Below are 20,212 nucleotides of genomic sequence, written 5' to 3' on the forward strand. Positions count from 1 at the left end.
AAACATACTTTTTCATTCTTTGCGCTCAACCCTGTTGTTTTCTATGCCACAGAATCCCCTGATGACTAAACTCGCCACCTCTTACTCTCAACTTCTCAACACCCTCTTGTCCACGCCAACACCCACGCCTCTGGAAGAGATGCCCGGCATTGTTTGCGGAGTTGGAAACAATACACTTCCACTGGGGTTAATTTACATCAGATGCTGCCTGGCCTGGGGAGCGGAGTGCTGTCTTTTTTAGCCTCTTTCTTCTCCGGCTCCCGCCTCCCTTTTTTAATTTAAATTACCCTTTTTATTTTAAAAACTTCTGGATGTTTTATTACCTTGGCAGCTTCACTTTTTCTCTGGACTGACTAAAAAGGTAAGTTTAAACAGTTTTCCCCAGGTTAATGTCTTTTCTTTTTTTACACGTGCATCTGACAACCAGAATCTATAGTGTTAAAAGTACAATGATGATGGTGCATTTTTACCACGCTAACTCATGTTGGGCACAATTTCACTGTTCTTTGTAACCTAAATATACAAAAACCAAAAATGTTATTTTATATGCAGTTAAATTGGCCGTTCTCTAACCATCTTGATTAATAGCAACACATGCGCTGCTAAAAGGATAGGACAGGATTTGATGCTTGCTTTTGCTGGTTCCATGCTTTTTTTTTTTTTTTCCAGAAAACCATACATTATACATGCAAATACAGTAAGTCATTGTTTCCTTGAGTAATATTTAAAAGTATTTAAATGTTGAAATCTAGTATTAAAAATATTCTAAAGCCAGCTTTCCTTTGAAAGCCAAAAGTCTCCAAAAATTGTAGATTTAAGAAATTGTTCAGATATCTGAAAAAGAATAAAGTATGATAATTATCTTTAATAAAGTTACAATTAAAACCATCTCAGAGACCCAAATCCTAACCTTCCAACCAAATTTCACTTTATTAAATATTTTATCTAAAATCACGTAAGTTAAACACATTTAGTCAACAGTTTAAAAATAAGGTATGCAAAGACTCCCGGCACACGCAAATGACACAAATCATTAAGAATCACATTTCAAATTTACAACACTTCCAACTGTGCGATTCCATAAGTATGAGTACATGATTTTAACTTTTAACATTTACTTTCTGCACCACTTTTTCTTCTCTTCTCAAACTAGCTCCCCCTACACCCCCCAACATACATATAAAATAGATCATTTAGGCCGGTGGTATTTTAGTACATCGCCCCTCCTCCTCCACTTAGACAGTCTTGCCTTTTATATCTATGTGGAGGTTCCCATGGCAACACTCACTTACACCAATACTATTTCCAACTGAAATGAAAGAAGCCAAAATCTAAATGCTCCATTACCAAATTACACACACCCTGAAACGAGTAAGGATTTTTTTCCTATTATTTTTTAATGAAAAAGTAGGTTTCTGGAATTTCTGCAAAAAAAGTCATTTAATATTACAGAAATAACTAGAAAAACAGAGACATTGTAGGCAATTTTATATATGCATATTATTACATGAGATTTGCATGGGCTTTCATTACATAAAACTGATATGCTGATCCAAGAGGTTTACTCAGTTACCATTATGAATAGTAAGTATAATTTTTACTAATCCAGTCTACTGTATCAAATTCTTTTTTTTTTTTTTTTTTTTTTTTTTTTTTAATGTTGGCTACATAGCTCACAAAAACCCTGGTGAGAAATTCTAACAAAACAAGCCAAGAAGCAATTCATGGGCAGCAGGAGGCAATTCCAGAACACAGGCACAATCTATAAAGAGAAACCACTACAGCTTTTTGATGTTAAATAAGTAGGAATATCAGCATACAACAAAGCTAAGAAACAGACTGTTGTATCAAGTTTAAAAGTAAAATATTCAGGGTCAAATGTCTTGAGTACCTTTGTCTAGACTATTTTCAAATGTGCCACTTTTAAATTTTTATAATTGTTAAAACACAATTCTCTTTTTGTAATACTGAAATTTGTATATATTTAGTTTTAGTACAACACACATTTCAATCAAGTTATTCAAAATATAGAGAAGGGGGGGTATGGGTGTGTGTGTTTAAAAGCAGGAACATCAAGGTGGGAGGTCAAACATTTACTTTGAAAACATATACATTTCTTAAACAGGTTGTGCACACTTCTAAGAAGCCTCGACAGAAGAGGCAGGAATATAAAATGAGTAAAATTTCATAAAGCTTTTTGATAAATGATCAAAGCTAAGCATTAAACATCTCTGCATGGTGAATACACTTTTTAAAAGGGTAAAAATCAACAGAGTGCACACTGAACTTTATTTATTCAACATATCATAGCACCTAGATAGGTTGTATTAAATAACTTGTTTCTGTACAGTTTATTAATATATGCAGGTTCATAAAAAAAGAACAACGTATATTTTAATTTAAAAATTATACTTTTATAAAATTTATAATGAGGGGTTTTTTTTCTTGCTTTTACATTATCACTTTCTTAAAATGAGCTGTTTTCGAAAGACTATAAAGACTCCCTCAAAACCAGTACAGGAAACTGCAAGAATTTACTTTCCCAAAAGCAGCTTTTAACACATGAGCATGGACTGCCTAATGAATCTCATAGTTAGGCTTGTGAGAAGGACCCACTTGCACCTTTCAGAGGTCTTTCCCTCTTTTTAAAAATTCCCATACAGGGAAACCTGCTGACACTTTTTTTTTTTTTTTTTTTTTTTATAAGGGCTGGGGTGGGTTTGAGTGTGTGTGCGTTGGGGGAAGGGGTGATTTGCCGAATTGGGGAGTCTCTGCAACATTTGTGAGGGTTTTTATAGGCAGGATCCTCTCTCGGGTGTTTAGAAAAGCAAAACAAAAATAACCAACTGTTAAATGTTCGCTTTACCTAAAAAAAAAAAAAAAACTAGCAATCCTCTGCTCATGTATCAACATTTTACTTTCAATATTCACCACCTAAAAGCAAACATTTGCAGCATTGAGAAATCTCTTCAGGTCTTTGGAGACATTTAATCAACCTTGGTATCAGATGTATTTTTAAGCCAACTTCAAAGGCAAAATCTAGCAAAACGATTACGACCTCTCTTGAACAAAAAGGAATTTATTTTGAAAACCTCCCTTTATCACAAGCAGGTTTGGATGCAATGCCACCTGGTGGCACAAAAAAAACTCTTAACTAGTCAGGTTTTTAGAAACTGAGCTGTTGAAACTCCAACCATCCCTTAGAGTACTCTACCCTCTCCCAAACAAGTTATTCATTCCACAGTTTAACAACAACGATCGTTTTTATTTAAAAAACCTTAAAATTGTTAAGGAATTAAACGCAGGTGACAATTGCTTCAATGTTTAAATACCATAACAGCAGCAAAATATTGCTTCAAAAGCCTAAATTATACCAAAACTTCAATTTTTAAAAGATGAAATGTTTAACAACGGGGGTAGGGGGACGGCAAGGATGGAGTAACCGAGCTGCTTTGTAAAATTACACTGTATAATTAATTCCATGGTAAGAATGTTTTTATGGTGTGTTTTGGTGACCTTTTATTACCATCAAGTTCACAATGCTGGTGGGCTGCCTTTTAATCCCTCCGCAGACAAAGGCCCTAAATAAACACAGATCCCTTCCTGGGAAAAAGTCCACTCTGGTTAAATGGTAAGGAAATGAGTAAATCATTAGTAATCTTTAAAGCCAAAGCTATAAACTCAAGTTACCTTAAGTTGAAATGAAAGTGTCCTGCAAGAGTTTCAAAGTTCTGTCACAGATAGAAATCTCCAGCTCTCGACTCCAGACTAGGCGCCAGCTGATAAACAAACAATTTAAGTCAAGAGCTGGAGAATTCCCAGCTTTTTCATTTAATGGCTTTGGCCAAGAGTATTTATTGCCTCCAGTTTTATTCTCACTTAGCTCTAAGAGGAAATTTAAACTCATCATTATCTTAAAGCCCCATATGGGTAGCAGTCAGCTCACCTGATGGAGCTCCTCTTACTCTGTACCAGTTTGAGCCTCTACTAGAAGTGATGTAATAACGTAAACTAATTAACTATAGTTTTAGGTGGACTGTTTAACAGGCTAAATAAATTTTGTTCAATATAGTTTATATTCCCACTCGGGGTAGTAACAATTCCAAAAAGTTTAACTTTACAATTTTACTCCAAACTACCAGCTAAAATGGAAAAGGACAATGTAATTGCGCTCTCGTCCCCACGTGCTCCTGCCTTGCCTGCCTCTCTCTCCTCTCTCTTGCCCTTGTCCACTCGCCCTTGAATGTCATATAAAGTAACTTTTCTGAATCAAATTTAGGCTATTCCTATTAATTTTAAAATATCCAGTGTTGTTCCATCTATTTCTAATAGAGCCGTATGCAAAATTTAACATGTAAATGGCTTATCACGAAAAGCTGTTGATTTTATACAAGTACTAATAAGAATATAAAAATACAGCCCAATTAAAGATCATGAGAAATCATCAAATATTTCTTAATGCTGTTTTTAAAGGTTTGCTACTAAAGATAACACATCTCAAAGTCATTATTACGCTGTTGCTTGGATTCCTTTCTCAAAATTATCATTCGCTTTTAGAAAAAAATCTCATCCCTACTTAGGATGTCATGTCAAAATAACTCTTTTAACTACTGTAATGTTTGCAGATATCTGACAATCACAGTAAATCAACTATTCTTCTTCCTCTAGCTGCTTGTCTAATGAAAAAGTGCTGCAAGAAGATGTTTATGGCCTAAAACTACACTTTATAGGTAAAGGGTTAATAAAAATATGGCATTAATGAAGAGAAAAATTCTTTCCCTCCCATTTCTTAATTTTCAGAAAGTTTTACAAACCTATCTTGGCTGGAAAAGCCAATTAACCATTTCAGTGTCTGCCAAGACTGTTTTTCTACTCGTTTAATATACGTACACAGTACATTAAAAATGTTGGTCACTTGAGAACAAGTATTACCCTAACACGTAAGAATTAAGGGAAATGAAATGTAATTAATGATAAAACTCTTTGTATGCCCAGCCTCATATTATGTTTCGTTTTTAAAGACCTCCCTAAGAACAATGCCGTCCCAGAGACCACGAGGGATAAACATTCTGATGACCATAACTAACAGTCAATAACTCAATAAAAAAGATGTCAGGGACAAATCTTAAAACTCTTAATACTCCTCTAAAAAAGTCCACATCTCTCACAGTGATACAAGTAATCTGACCTATATACGAAACAACAACAAAAACCTTCTACCTTCAGGTCAAGTTTAAATCACTAGGAAGGAAGACGAGAAGGTAAATCTGCTGCCATCCCTTCACTGGCCCTAATGGAAGGGTCCTTACTATGAAATGGGCCTCTAAATTTAAAATTCTCACAACTGAAACACCCAAAGCAATGTAAAACAAAATGGAACCATACAGCAAATATAGAGAGGGAAGGATTTAAATTCAACTTACTATACTTTTCATTTGCTAACATTATCAAGCTATCTTTAAGAAAATCAGACATCTAAAAAAGAAAAGAAAATCAGACGTCTAGAAAACCACAAATAAGTCTGATAATGGTCTGATGGCAATGACAAGGCCCTTGTCAAATTCGTAATTCCGTTTCCTCCTCCCGCTTTACCGCCAGTGCTATCCAGGGATCACAAGTCAAACAAAATAAAGACATAATACACAACGTATACTGGAACTAATTTCACACTGCTTAGCAATCAACAGATGTTAATAAAAAATAAATTATATAAGGAATAGCTTCAGGGGATTTATTTGCTAAATATACTTTACCTTTATATAAACACCACACGGCAGTTCTGAACTGTGACCAGACCCAGTTGTGTCTGGTCTGACTTACATCCTGAATGGCAATTAAAGGACATTAAAAATACCCTAGGATTACTTCAGACAGGACCCCTGCCTTATCCATGCACTTTCCAACATAACCATGTGAAGAGAACACAGTGTCCCTCCACCACAGGACAGAGCCTGGCAGGATCGACCCTGGTAATGGTTACCTGACTGGAAATGTCAATGCAATTAAATGCGCGGCAATTAAAACCTGGCCTGCAGATTTGGAGATGGGGAACTGCAAACTGCAAGAGCGTAAATTCTGAGAAATAAACTAGGTTGTTATTAGCAATAGTAATTATTACTCACAATAAATGATAACAGTAACACGAGCACTGAGTGAACTGATCACCTGGCCTTCTCTAAGCCATTCTTCTACTATTTTCTTAGGAGACAGATTATTAAAGCTGCCTCAACTATGCTACCTTGGGCAGGGAGTCAGCAGTCTTCTCTAAACGTGTTAAGAACTCATTAACACCTTATATAGGGACTCCTGTCCGTGACATGTTGTAGGGAGTCTTAAGCCTGCCAGAGAATGTAAAAAGAGGTTTTTATGGGCACCTCTTCTTAGGGACTAATTTCAAAGAAATCCTTGGAATTTATTTACCAAACATTTCTGAACTACTTGTGCAAACTGGAGAAAATCCTAGGCAAAAAAAAAAAAAAAAAAGGTATCCTCCAGAGGCAAAAAGGATACTTAATGAATATAAGGCAATAAGTAAAATTGTGGGTAAATGTAAACGGCTGACATAATTAACCCATTTCTAGTGTGCTGGCATTGATGAATTTTAGGTCACTTTCAAGGAAATGCATCTGTCCATCAAACAAAGTTAAGGAAAATTTTTAATTATTTGAGTTACTAAAGCTTTAAATACCACGAAAACAGGCCAAGGAAAGGCTTATTTTAGCTAATATTTTTCAAGACCAAGTAATTCAAGTCTCTCCTACAAAAGTCAATGCCATAAAACACTTTTTAAACTTTTTTTTAATTTTTATTTATTTTTGAGAGAGACAGAAAAAGAGAGAGGGTGAGAGAGTAAGCGGGGGAGGGGCAGAGAAAGGGAGACAGGATCTGAAGAAGGCCCTCTGTACATAGAGCCCAGGGCAGAGCTGGAACCCATGAACTGCAAGCTCATGGCTTGAGCTGAAGTCAGATGCTTAACTGACAGAGCCACCCAGGTGCCACTAAATTCTTTTTTTTTTTTTTAAGTAATTTCTACGCCCGACGTGGGGCCATCAAGAGTCAAATGCTCTATCAACTGGGCCAGCCAGGCACCCCCGCCACAAAATGCTTTCACATTTTATAACAGAAGCCAGTCATGTAAAAAGAACTAAAAATCATAGTAGTACCATTCTTTAAAGGGAAGGACTCATGAAAATGAATTATCTCAACCATGTTAAATCAACCTATTTCCAAACATTAAGAAAATAAAATCTTCCTGAGGTAAGACTAAAATGTAAGAGTAAATGCCGCACACAATACTACTGTTTAATCGAACAGCTTGTGACAACTTGAAAAAAAGACCTCTTGGGATAGCCCTTCCCTCTCCACACATCATATACCCACGCAAATTCAGTTGTATGAAATTTGGTGAAAGCATTTACTTTTGGACAGAAATAGCAATGCTGCAGCCCAAAGGCAAGTAAATCTGCCAAGTTATAAACCTCTCTAAGAAAATGTTTTAATGAAATGCCAACAAATCCTTAACTATGATGGTGTTAGGTGCCAAAATAGAAATAAGTTTTGTTTTTGTGGTCCCTTTACCCTAAATTAGATACAGATCTGGTGGAAAAACAGTAGATGCCCAGTTCACTGTTTTAAAAACAAGAATGGTGTGTGTGTGTGAGACTTTCATTGAGGAATTGAGCAAGCAAGTCCAGGACTCTAACAGAAATCCCTTAATAGGTTTTGTGCTCACTACTCCGTGTTCTAAGAACACCTCAAACAAATTACTAAAACTTAACCCAGCCAAATAGAGTATAAAATTTGGGTTCCCGGTAGGGAAACACATACACACCAGTTCAATTATTTAATTTTGACATTAATCCCTAACTGGAGCAATCCGGTGTAGCAAATCAATGAGGCTTGCCGGCTCAGACAGCCTTGGGCTAAGCACAAGTGCCACCTCAGAGTCACTTCAACTCAAGGTCTCTGGGCAACTCTACAGACAGATTAGGCAATCAGTGAGTTTCTTCTTCAATTATTCAAGCACAGTTAAGTGCTGTTAATTACGCCCTTGGAACACACTGAACAGTATTTGGTCATTAGTCACAAACAATAGTTTTTAATTTGCTTTATGTCTAGCATTCATTATACACGAGAGCTGATCAAATTGGAACTCACCTTACAGTAGCAGACCCTCTCCAAAAACAAACAAAAAGAGCATGTATCCAAAATGGTGTGACGAAACAACATTTGACTATTAAAGGATTACAACTTTCATACAGATGTGATTTACACAAGATAGAGAAATAGATTAAGGCATCATATCTGAGGCCAGTGTCATGGGCTAACTTCCGTAACAGCCTAGTTAGCTTTACTTTGATAACCACAGATAAACGAAGGCATGGCGTTAGACATACGGGGAGTCAATTTATAGGTGAGTCAGTTCAATGAACGCTGAATACAATTACCTGCCAAGTCCTGGTGATACAAAGATAAATGTTCCACAAACCTACCAAGCTTGTTCATACCTCAGAGCCCTTCGAGCAGCTTCCTCCGCTGAAATACCCTTCCCCCAGACTTGTGCCTTCACGTCTCTGCCTAACTGCCACTTCCCCAGCGAAGGCATCCTGTCCACTCTATGTAAAAAGACCTTCCCCTTAAGTCTGTGTCATTAACTGTTTACTCTGCCTTTTTTTTTTCTTCATAGGACTTATCATTAAAATTATTTTTGTTCGTTTACTCTCTCTAGTCCTACTAACTCATAAGCTCCATGTGACAAAAGACTTTTCATATTTTCAAAGCACTAACTCCAGCACCTAGACCATACCCACCACATAAAAGTACTCAATAAATGTTTGTTGCATGAAATGAAGAGTGAAGCATGTCCCTTGCAATCAAGGTACTGTCAGCATAACAAAAAGAGTGTATAATCAGAAAACAGTATATAATCTTTCAGGAATTGTATAATAATTTTAAGTACATTTCACTGAAAAAAAAACACAAGACCTTCAGTTTTTTTAAACCTTCATTTTTAGAGTTCCTTTCTTTCCCTAAAAGTTCTAGGCTACCCCTAATATCAAGTGAACTTTTTTTTTAATTTTTATTTATTTTGAGGGAGAGAGAGAGACAGAGTGCGAGCAGGGGAGGGGCAGAGAGAGAGGGAGATACAGAATCTGAAGAAGGCTCCAGGCTCCAAGCCGACAGCACAGAGCCCGATGTGGGGCTCGAACTTGTGAACCACGAGATCATGACCTGAGCTGAAGTTAGACGCTTAACCAACTGAGCCTAATATCAAGTGAACTTTGGATTTGTTAACAGTATAACAAAAACTGAAACTAAAGGTGATAAGAGAATTGTATGAACTAACAGATTTCCTTTTTTCTTTGCTTAAAGAATAGTCACTAACGAACTGTAAAATCTAATTCCAAATTCCACTAGTTCGTTCCCGTGGATGAAACTGAGAATCAATCACCTATAAGGTTTGTAGTTAACCTTTAACATAAACTTTCCATTTCCAGAACTAAAACTTCTTCTGTTGCCCCAGAATCAACTGTCTAAATCGAATCTGGTATTATTCTTTCTCTATATATCCATACAGGTAAAAGTCAAAGTATTAATAGCCACCCCAGAAAGGACAAAGACAGTATTTCTTTACAATGCCCGACATGTTGCTATGATCAAACTGTTAGTGAAGAGTTCCCTTTCTGGTTGCTAAGTACTGAGAAGACTGCTGTGCTACATTATTTTGCACTGTGTAACTATTTATACATCATTTTTATTAGTATATTTTCCTAAATCCTAAACTTCTAATGCAAGAACTTCCTCTTTAAGTTGTTCTGAATTACTATTCTACTTCTTTTATCCTACCCTCAGCCCTGTGATCATAATCACACTTCCCAATGGCATCTAGTATTACAATATAACATTTTGAACACAGTAATTACTTAATATCTTACTGATGTTACAATGCAAGGCAGATACTTGAACTTCAGAGAGAGGTCAATGATCTGGAGATAAATAAGCTGGAGTACAGCCTGGGAGTGAGGAAACAACTGCAGGAAAGCTCAAAATATTTGACATTAATCTTGAAATTAAAAAACTAGAAACCAGAAGATCTTTAATGCAATCCATCATACTTTATTTTATTACATGCTCGCCAGGAGATATACACTGGAGATAGAAAGTGGAGAAAGACATCTGCCCTCTTCAGAGTCTAGCAGTGGAAGAAACAGGCACAAACAAGAATCACACCATGGTCCTTGGAGCGGCAAAGATACTATACTATGGGGACACAGAAGAAGGGCATGGAAAATAGCTTCACTGCCTTCGGTTATAATCCTGTCAACTCCATCTCCTTAAACCTCTGAACAGATCCTAGCCTAGTCACATTCAAACATGTTAGGGATGTGTCAAAATATTACTCTACTTTCTCTTTTTCTGGACATTTATTTGATTAAACAAAACATTGGATCCACATGAAAGACATGAAAGACCCAAAAAACCCTGGTTCTATCCCAACTCATCAGCAGAACAAAAGACTCCTGAGAAGCCAGTTAATAAACATTTCGGGATGGGGTGAATACAATAGGACTGTTCTGATCTCTGCAGAGGTCCCCAGATTTGAGAATAATGTCCTCTCAACCACTGCTTCTCAAACGACAGGAACAGAATTGTTAGGCCTCTTCCAGGTTAGAAGCCAATCTCTGTGAGTCAGAAAAGAAGGCAATTCTCCCTTCACCTCCCCACCAAAGGTTTAACTACACGGCAGTGCTAGTTAGTTAGCAAGACAGAAGAGAGAGGACCAGCCACTAGGTAAAATTGTTAGAAATGGTGTTAACAGTAGGCCACTGCTTTGAAAAAGAGAAGGCCACCACAGGGTGGGACTAAAGGAAGAAAAGGTCTAACAGTGTGTGGGAAGATCCTCAGATTGAGCTGGGAGAGAAGATTCTAGTCTAGATTGACTATCAAGCTAGAGAACTCTGGGCAAACCACTTAACCTCATTGCGATCTCAATTTCCCATCTGTAAAATAACAAAGTCAAATTAAGTTATTACTGAAGTCCCTTCTACTAATCAAAATTCTAAGAGCACAAAAGACACTTAAAAGCTATACATACTATTTAATATTGAACTCCAGCAAGTCCATGAAAACACCGTAAGATTTACTGAAGTTTTACCAACTTACTTTTCCAGATCTTATGAAATATAGGTATCTCATATCAGCCCACCAGGGTGGCTACTTCAGTAGCATTTAGGCAAACATTCTCCTTTGTACTCAGGAATACAGAGATACAAGTCGGACCAGTTTGCAGCAAACAAAACTCTTTTCTGGACTGGCTTAATAATAAACTTCATTTTAGCGTCTTAGCTTTAGCATTAAAGTTGGCCTTTATTTTAACTGTGGTACTATCATTCTCCTTCAGAAAGGGTTTATGACACTTAAGACTATGTAAGCACAGGTGGCACACTGATCGATCCATTAGGCAACAAACACTTCTACATAAGAATGGAAATATCAACTATATTGGCTCCATCAGTTATTTACTGCTACATAACACTCCAAACTTAGTGGGTTTATTTGCTCACAATTCTGTAGATGAGCAATTTGGACAACTGTAGCTGGGCAGTTCATTTGCCTGAGCTCAGTAATACAGCTGCAGTCATCTGGGAAGGTGACTCTGGCTGGCTGGTCAAGATGGCCTCACTCGTACGCTTGGTGGTTAGTGCCTGTCTCTAGGAGGCTAATCCAGGCTTCTCTATGTGACAGCAGAGAAGTCCCCATGAGCAAGACAGGGCCAAGTGCTTTTCAAGTCTATCCTTGTGTAACATTTGCTAACATACCACTGGCCAAAGCAAGTCAGATAGCTCAACTCAGAGTCAATGAGTGAATGGATACACGGAGTGGATTCAGAGATGTGAGTCATTAAAGGTCATTACTGTAACAACATACCACACTAGCTGTTAGCTATTTTTTAACACTGTAAGGAGATGATGATTTTATAAAGGACAACTTTCCATTTAGCAATCTTTATTTTCCTCCTCAGATTACGTTAGAATTTTACAGAAAATAATAATAAAAAAAAATCTAGTCTTGGTCTTAAGCAAATGACTGGTTTCTTCAGTCCAGCCTTTCTAGAAAGTCTCAAGCTAGAAACAAGTCTTCAACTAATTACATATATACGTGTATATTTATGCACACATATGTATGTGTGTGTGCATGCATGTATGTGTATGGTATCTGATTACACAGTAATTTTGGAAAATTTGGAAATTATGGAAAATCATAACACCTATAATCCTACCATTCCAAAATACCCAGATCCCCACTATTAATATTTGATATAATAATATGCTTTTAGAATCTTACTACTGAGAATCCTTGTCCTCTGAGATGATCATATGATTTTTAAGTATGTTAATGTGGTGAAATATATTTATAGATTTTCTAACATTAAGTCATTTGTGTACATATGAGATAAAACAAACCTGGTTGTAGTGTTTAATCTCTTTTATGCATGGTTGGATTTAGTTTGCTAATATACTTTTTAAAAATGTTTACTTCTGTATTCATGACTGATATAGACCTAAAATTTTTCTCTCTCATTTCTCTCTCTTTCTGGTTGAAGTATCAGAGTTACACGGGTCTCCAGAATGAGTTGAGCAGTGTTTCCTCTTTTTCTATTGTCTGGAAAAGTTCATAGAAAAACGGAGATGATCTGCCCCTTGAAATTCTGGTAACATTCACCTGTAAAAAATCATCTGGGCCTAAAGTTCCCCTTGCAAAATGATTTTTTCTTTTTTACCATTTCCTCAACTTCTTTAACAGTTAAAAGAAGATTCAAGCTAGTTACTTCTTGAATCTGTTCTGAAAAGTTATATTTTCTAGGAACAGCTCTAGCCCAACCCATAGCAGTTTGGACCAAAAATTCACAACTCTTCAAGGTTGTGACATCCTTTTGTCTGAACTTAGAACAAGCAATGTTTTTTGAGCATACGGAATAACAAAAGTGATTTTGTTTTGTTTTTGTTTTCAGTGAGGAAATGGAGACTCCTATAACAGGTCTAAAAATATGTGGATATGTCTTGGGTACCAGAAAATTGTAATTGCTTCTTCTGACAAACAGAAATAGGTGTGCATAGATTTTAGCTGCCACTTACCACCAGAAACAGGGGCATCCATGAAAACTGCTCCCATTTTCTCAACTTCTTTGGCCAATTCTTTTGAAACTGCAGGATCAATAGTACTGGAGTCTATTAATAGTGAGCCCTTCTTCACTTTTCTAAGTAAATAGATAAAAGTAATAGTTTAATTATAGGTTTATAGTTTTAAAAATATAGCTTGCAATTCTGCATAAACATTTCATGCAACTACCTACAGAATTAGAATCTACTAAAAGTTGCCAGATATCAAGGAGGTCTTTGGTTTAATATTAAAAACATTATTAGAACTGGTTAAAAATCTCAAATTCATTTTCAGATCAATTAAAGTTCAAAGTAAACCCAAACTCTTTCAAACAAACCCAAATAATCTAATAAACTACATGTTATAAATTCTGGTTTTAGGTGAAATACACAATACCATAATAATATAGGTAAGCAATTTAAAACACCTGTTAACTTTAAAAGGTCTATTTGGTAAGATTTAAATTTTTGTTTGTAAAATAGCTGGGCTCTTTAAAAAGTATTTTATTTGTCTTTAATAAGCCATGTTGCCAATTTCACATATCCATGTCCTTTCCACTAGGTAGACTAAACACAACATTGAAATTCAGCCATTTGCTCGAGGGTGGCATATTCGTTAATAATTACAGCTTTTAAAAGATAAAATAAAACATCAAAGAGGCAGAAAGGAAAATATAGGAATGAACCTAGAAATCTCACAAATACAGTTTTTTTGCTTTTTATGGTAAATTTATATATATACATTGGCAAAGCGGGGAAACAGTCTTTTCCTCTATCATATTTTACATCAATACTAAATGGCATTCTTATAATAAGACAATTTTGTTTGTACTGTAAGTACAGATTGTATCTATCTACATGGTTCCCTTATAATCTATGTCTATCTTCACTGGCTAGGAAACTGACCTAAATTGTAAATTTTTTTTAATTGTAATTTATTTAAAGAGCTATGGCTTACCTTTAATTCAAGCTTCCCAAAGTCCTTACTACAGATCAACTAATCCAGATGACACATAATCATAATTATGATTAGAAAATTAGAAATGAATAAATATAAATACTCAAGAAGAAAATAGAAAATCATTGCTAAAAAACTATTAAAAGAAAGAAAAATCTTTTTATAGAAAAAATAGCATACAAAATGTGATGAACAACCATTTTAAACATATGAATTGATCTGGTCCAAATGCAATGGTATATTCCATAGAAAAGAAATAGCATGCTCTATTACAGGTCACTATAAGTATGTGGAGCTTCACTTGATATAACCTAAAACATAAGAATTATGTTTACCAATAATTAATTTCAATTATGTGATATTAACATTCCTTAGATCTTAAATATATTTTCTTTAATTTGACAGAGAGAGAGAGAGAGAGAGAATGCAAGCAGGGCAGAGGGACAGAGGAAGAGAGAGTGAGAGCCCCAAGTAGGTTTCACACTCAGCACAGAGCCTGATGCAAGGCTTGATTCCAGGACCCTGAGATCATGACTTGAGCTGAAATCAAGAGTCGGATGCTCAACTGACTGAGCCACCCAGGTGCCCCAAGGGTCTTAAATCTTGAAGCAAATGGGAAAGTGTCTCAAAAATTACATATGCACTGAGTGTGGGGAAATGACCCTGACCCAGAGGAAAATAAAGAACCACCCATAAAAAGCAAATTATAGTCCAATGTAAAGCTGCAATATATGAAAGCATTCCCCAGACAAAACTGCTCTGCTAGCTGGCCACCATATTCCTTAGCAAAGAATATTAATAAACGGTCACCACACAAAAGTTTAGTAACTTTTCCTGAAGAGGCAAATAAGCAGGCAATTAAGCAGGGCCATAACTGGAACAGACTAGATAATGAGACCACTAAGTCACCTCAGGACCACACACACCATGGGCCTCAAGGCTCTGTCCAAAATGAGCATCTTTCAACCTTCCCTGAAATCTAAACATTTATCTTATCAGTTTTCTGTCTAATAGCCAAGTGTCTTTTGCTTGCAAGTTACAATTCAATTTCCAATAACCTCAAATTTCACATATTACAGTTTCATGAAATTAAACACTTTCTTTTAGCCCTATGTATGTCTACAGGACCTACCAGTTTGTTCTCTCCTTGCTGAAATTCAACATCAAAACAAGTTAGAAACAGGAACCATAGAGACCAGCAAATTAAATAGGAAATTCAACCACTGTCATTCTAACACAACCACAAGGATTTGGCAATAGGCAGAAATTAACCAAAAGGTTCTCAAAGCCAGAGAAGCTAAGCACTGGCTAGAAAACTCTGACCCAAATTATATTTTATTTAAAGAGCTACTGCTAACCTTTAATTCCAACTTCTCAAAGTTCTTACTACAGATGTACTAACCCAGAGGACATACAATAACTTTTTATAATATAATAAAATGTTAAATAATAGTGTTCTTTCCAATGTTTGGTTTTATTTTTCATAGAAACCTTTTCCTGAATTTCTATAAACCATAAGAAAATTATGCTTGTAACATTTGTACAGTTTAAAATGCAAGCTTTAAAAGTCTCTTAAACATGTTAGCAATGAAAGCATATGTTTAATCCAAGAGTTAAGGAAAGAAACAGAAGCAAAAAAAAAATTATTCCCAAAAGTCACATTCTTGCTTTCAGTGAAAAAAGAAACCCTTTACAATGAGAGAGAAACCACACCATTCACTTTTCAGAAACAAGAAAACAGTATAGAAAGTTTTAACAGACATCATTGTAATTTCCTAAAGTGTTAACAAATATGAAATTCATGAACTACGATAACAAGAAAATTTCCACAGTTGAGAGATACATACTTGAGAATTCCATTTGCTCCCGAATAAGCTTCTATTGCATTGATACTGGTGGGCAACATCGTAATAATTCTGTCAGCTTTTTCAGCTACATCTGCTGGGCAAGACACTACCTTTAAAAAAAATTACAAAGGCACATTATTTAACTTAAAACGGAGGCAGTTTCAAGAGCCCAAGTAGGATTCACTTTTTATGCATGCTGACAACAGTGACAGTGAATAAAACTAATTTATTTCCAAATGACAAAAAAAAAAAAAAGCTTACTGCCTAAAATAGAGAAGCTATTCGTTACACACATATAGATGCAGTTTCTATGGAATCAAATCTACTGTTTATTTTAAAAAGTGTGAAGTGAGTTGAGGGGGAAAGGGCAAAACCCAACAGTCCTGGGAACAGACGTACTTCTCATGGATTCCTCCAACTTGGATTCTCAAACAGCATACTTTTTGGTAGATGCTTTGACTACGAAAAACATCCTAGTGCAACGGGGATGGTAGCTAAAGTATAGGCTTCACCGGTGATTTCATAGGCAGCAAAATCCCCCAGTAAAATTTCAAGTCCCGTTTACCACCATTCTCTAGTCTCCATTTTCAAGGGGGGGGAAAAAAATGAAGCCTGTACAGAAAAGAAAAGGTCAGGACAAGGACACGAGCACTTAACTGTACCAGCTGTAAGTAACATCATAAAGGCTGAGCGTCCAAGCTACCAGGACACATGTGGAAACTACAGACACAAGACATACAAACGGGCATCAAGGTCCGCTCTCTCACTCCCGCCCTCATTTCTGCCTTATGATGACTACAAACATACCGTAAAGGAAGGTAACCGCCCATCCTCTGTACGTGTGCATGCACGCACAGATGTACACGCCCTCACCCACGTTCCCCCAAACCCTTGCGCTCTCTCCCATGTGCACCCTGATACGCCTCGCCAGCCAGCTGGCAACCGAAGAGGTCAGAAGAGACTGGGAGTTCACTTCTTGAGTCAAACTCTCCTTTAACAGGAAGAATCCACCACCCCAATTGTGACAAAAGCTCCTCTAAAGGTTTTTCTCTCTTTAAAAAAAGACAAACGGCTACCAGGGGGATAACTGCAGATTTCTCTGTAGAATGGTGTACATATGTATTAAAAATGGACATATTTTCTGCTAGGAAACGTGAAGGAAACGTAAGCATCCTGGAAATGGGAATGCCTCTGTTTTGCGTATGGCAGAATTATACCTAATGCTTTCTTTTCATCTTTGATGTGCAGTTGATGAGAGGGAAAGAATGGGAAGGCAGTGTGTGATTTCAATATTGTGAGATAGAAGTGACCACAATCCAATTTTCCCTAGAAGACTATTAGCTCCTAAATCAAATTCTAGATGCAGTTTTAACATAATTTCCTAAGTCCTATTTTAAAATTGCAGGCGGTCAAGTATCCTAGCATTCTGTATATTAATATCAAATGATAACATAAAATATCTCACACCCCAAGACAAAAAAACAGATATTCTCTCTCTTCCAGTGTTTCATTCTAAAGGCAATATGGCATTTTAGAGTCTACAGTGCAGCACATTCAACATGTACATTTTGATACCTCATCAGGATTTGCCCTAAAAGTTCTGAAAGAAAAATTTTTTTCCACGCAATTACGAAGAAATACTCCAGTTACGTAAAAACCTTTCCTACGCCCAAATGCTGAGATTCAAAAGAAGGAGACTCTTTGCTGGCAAACGGTTCAAGTGTACTCAAGAAAAACAGCTCAGGAAGATGAGTATAAAAAAAGGAAAAGCTATAGGAGTCCTATTTCTCTACTCCTGGACTGCATCAAAAAGACGGGTTCCACAGACAGCCTCCTCTGTTCATCCCTCCTTAAATGAAGTAATACAAACAGTGCAAGACGATGGCATACCTTTCAGTGGCCTTTCCTTCCATGATCAGCTCCAACTCTCTTGATCTTTCAGGGACTGCGGTAAGCCCTGAGGTCTAAGAGTCAATTTCAGACTCTCCCTTAGGAATTCGGTGAGTCTCTTCCATTGAAGGAAAGTCGATTTCACCTAGACAACTCCTTGAGAGGTGCCCTCAGGGACACCAACAATTAGTTCACAGATCTAAATGTACTTCACACCTCCAAGCTTCTCATACCCATGAACTGGCAGTGCCTATTCATGCAACTGCCAAGTGCATGGGGTGCCCAATCAGCCCCCTGCATCCCTAGCATCTGCTTCTTGGGATGCCTGGGTTGCCAGAGTACTGCTAACCCCTCAATTATATAGGAAAGTGGTGTCAAAGCTCACAGGTCCGGAAAAAACACACAATGATACTGATAGCTGGAATGTCACCACTGCACTGGCCACAACTGCTCCGTATCTAATGACTATCTACATTTGGTACATTATAACAGTCTCTAATTTGCACTACAGAAGGCGTGTTTATCAGACAGATAGACAGACACGTGTGTCCAGCTATTCAAATCATCTTGACTTCCACGTGATGTCTTCAAGCCTCTGAAATAATTGACAAAATTTGGCCATGACTCAAAAGCTGGGGGGCGGGCAGGGGGGACGACAAACCTTGTTGCCAGTCTGACACTAACCACAGAAGTCTTTAGGAGCCAAACTAATTAGAGTCCCTTCAATTACATTTACTAATTGAATGGATACGCAAAGACAGCATGGATCACTGAAAGGAACACTAATTTGGGAAGCTAGAGACCCAAGTTTAAATTTTTTTTAATGTTTATTATTTATTTGAGAGAGAGAGAGAGAGAGAGAGAGAGGGCGACAGAGAGGCAGAGAAAAAGGGAGACACAGAATCCAAGGCAGACTCTAGGCCCTGAGCTGTCAGCACAGAGCCTGACAAGGGGCTTGAACCCACCACCCGTGAGACCATGACCTGAGCCGATGTTGGATGCTTAACCGACTGAGCCACCCAGGCACCCCAAGAGACCCAGGTTTAGTTGCAGCTCAGCCACTAAGCCAATGTGTGACTTTGTGCAGATAACTTAACCTCTCTGGCTTCAGTTTCTGAATCTACAAGAATAGTGATTTGGGTTCTCTTTAAGGGTTTCTATCCCAGAGTAGAAAGGAAACTTAGGCAAAGAAATTTTCACATTTAGTAACCTTAGGTTCTTGGAAGGTATAGCCTCTGTGGGAGAGGTTGGATAGGCTGCATCTACAGTGGTCAGTACAAAGGTCCAGCATTATTAGCAAGATGTTTCTACACCTCCCTGTCTGACTCTGGACCATGGCTCTGCCCTGCCATAACCATGTAGACAGATCTCTTGCTAATTCCAACTGCCTCACTCTTAAATTATTATGAATTAGGATGTCTCTATTTTTCCATTATCTCAATTTTAAGTATAGGAGAGTTGTTCCCATGTGTATCACAATATCTTTAGTCTTTAAGAATTTTTGTCGCCTGGGAATGCAAGCTGGTGCAGCCACTCTGGAAAACAGTATGGAAATACCCTACAACCCAGCAATTACACTACTAGGTATTTATCCAAGGGATACAGGGGTGCTGTTTCGAAGGGACACATGCACCCCAGTGCTTATAGCAGCACTTTCGACAATAGCCAAAGTATGGAAAGAGCCCAAATATCCACTGATGGATGAATGGATAAAGATAACATGGTATATATATATTCAATGGAGTATTGCTTGGCAATCAAAAAGAATGAAATTTGCCATTTGCAACTACATGGATGGAACCGGAAGGTATTATGCTAAGTGAAATTAGTCAGAGAAAGACAAATGTCATATGACTTCACTCACATGAGGACTTTAAGAGACAAAACAGATGAACATAAGGGAAGGCAAACAAAAATAATATAAAAACACGGAGGGGGACAAAACAGAAGAGACTCTTAAATATGGAGAACAAACAGAGGGTTACTGGAGGGGTTGTGGGAGAGGGGATGGGTTAAATGGGTAAGGGGCATTAAGGAATCTACTCCTGAAATCATTGTTGCACTATATGCTAACTAATTTGGGTGTAAATTTAAAAAATAAATCAATTAATTAAATTTTTAAAAATGTTTTTTAAAAAAGAATTTTTGTCGCCTATTTCTCTGGATTTAGATTCATCTGTACGCCAGGACCCATCAATGGCATGTAATGGTATGTAATGCATAGAAGAAGGGATGAATTAAAGACAAAATCTGCTTTGCTGGGTTGGGGGAAGGAGGGAGGATGAAAGCATGTAGGCCCAGAGTAATCTAAAGGAACAGCACCTCCTTTTCACATAACCATCGGAAGCAGACAACCA

At 37.1% G+C, this 20,212-nt stretch overlaps 1 protein-coding gene across 1 annotated transcript in view; it reads right to left on the reverse strand.

The window, feature by feature from the left end:
• The window catches only part of HIBADH (3-hydroxyisobutyrate dehydrogenase), a 109,977-nt gene that overhangs the window by 72,167 nt on the left and 17,598 nt on the right, over positions 1 to 20,212 (reverse strand). The window contains exons 3-4 of the mRNA XM_060632783.3: positions 15,966 to 16,075; positions 13,137 to 13,258 (exon numbers count right to left, since the gene is read on the reverse strand). Coding sequence (XP_060488766.1) covers positions 13,137 to 13,258; positions 15,966 to 16,075 — 232 coding nt within the window. The remainder of the gene's footprint in view (positions 1 to 13,136; positions 13,259 to 15,965; positions 16,076 to 20,212) is intronic.

This window comes from Panthera onca, chromosome A2 (genome assembly GCF_046562875.1).
Source record: "Panthera onca isolate mPanOnc1 chromosome A2, mPanOnc1 haplotype 2, whole genome shotgun sequence".
Taxonomy (NCBI): domain Eukaryota; kingdom Metazoa; phylum Chordata; class Mammalia; order Carnivora; family Felidae; genus Panthera; species Panthera onca.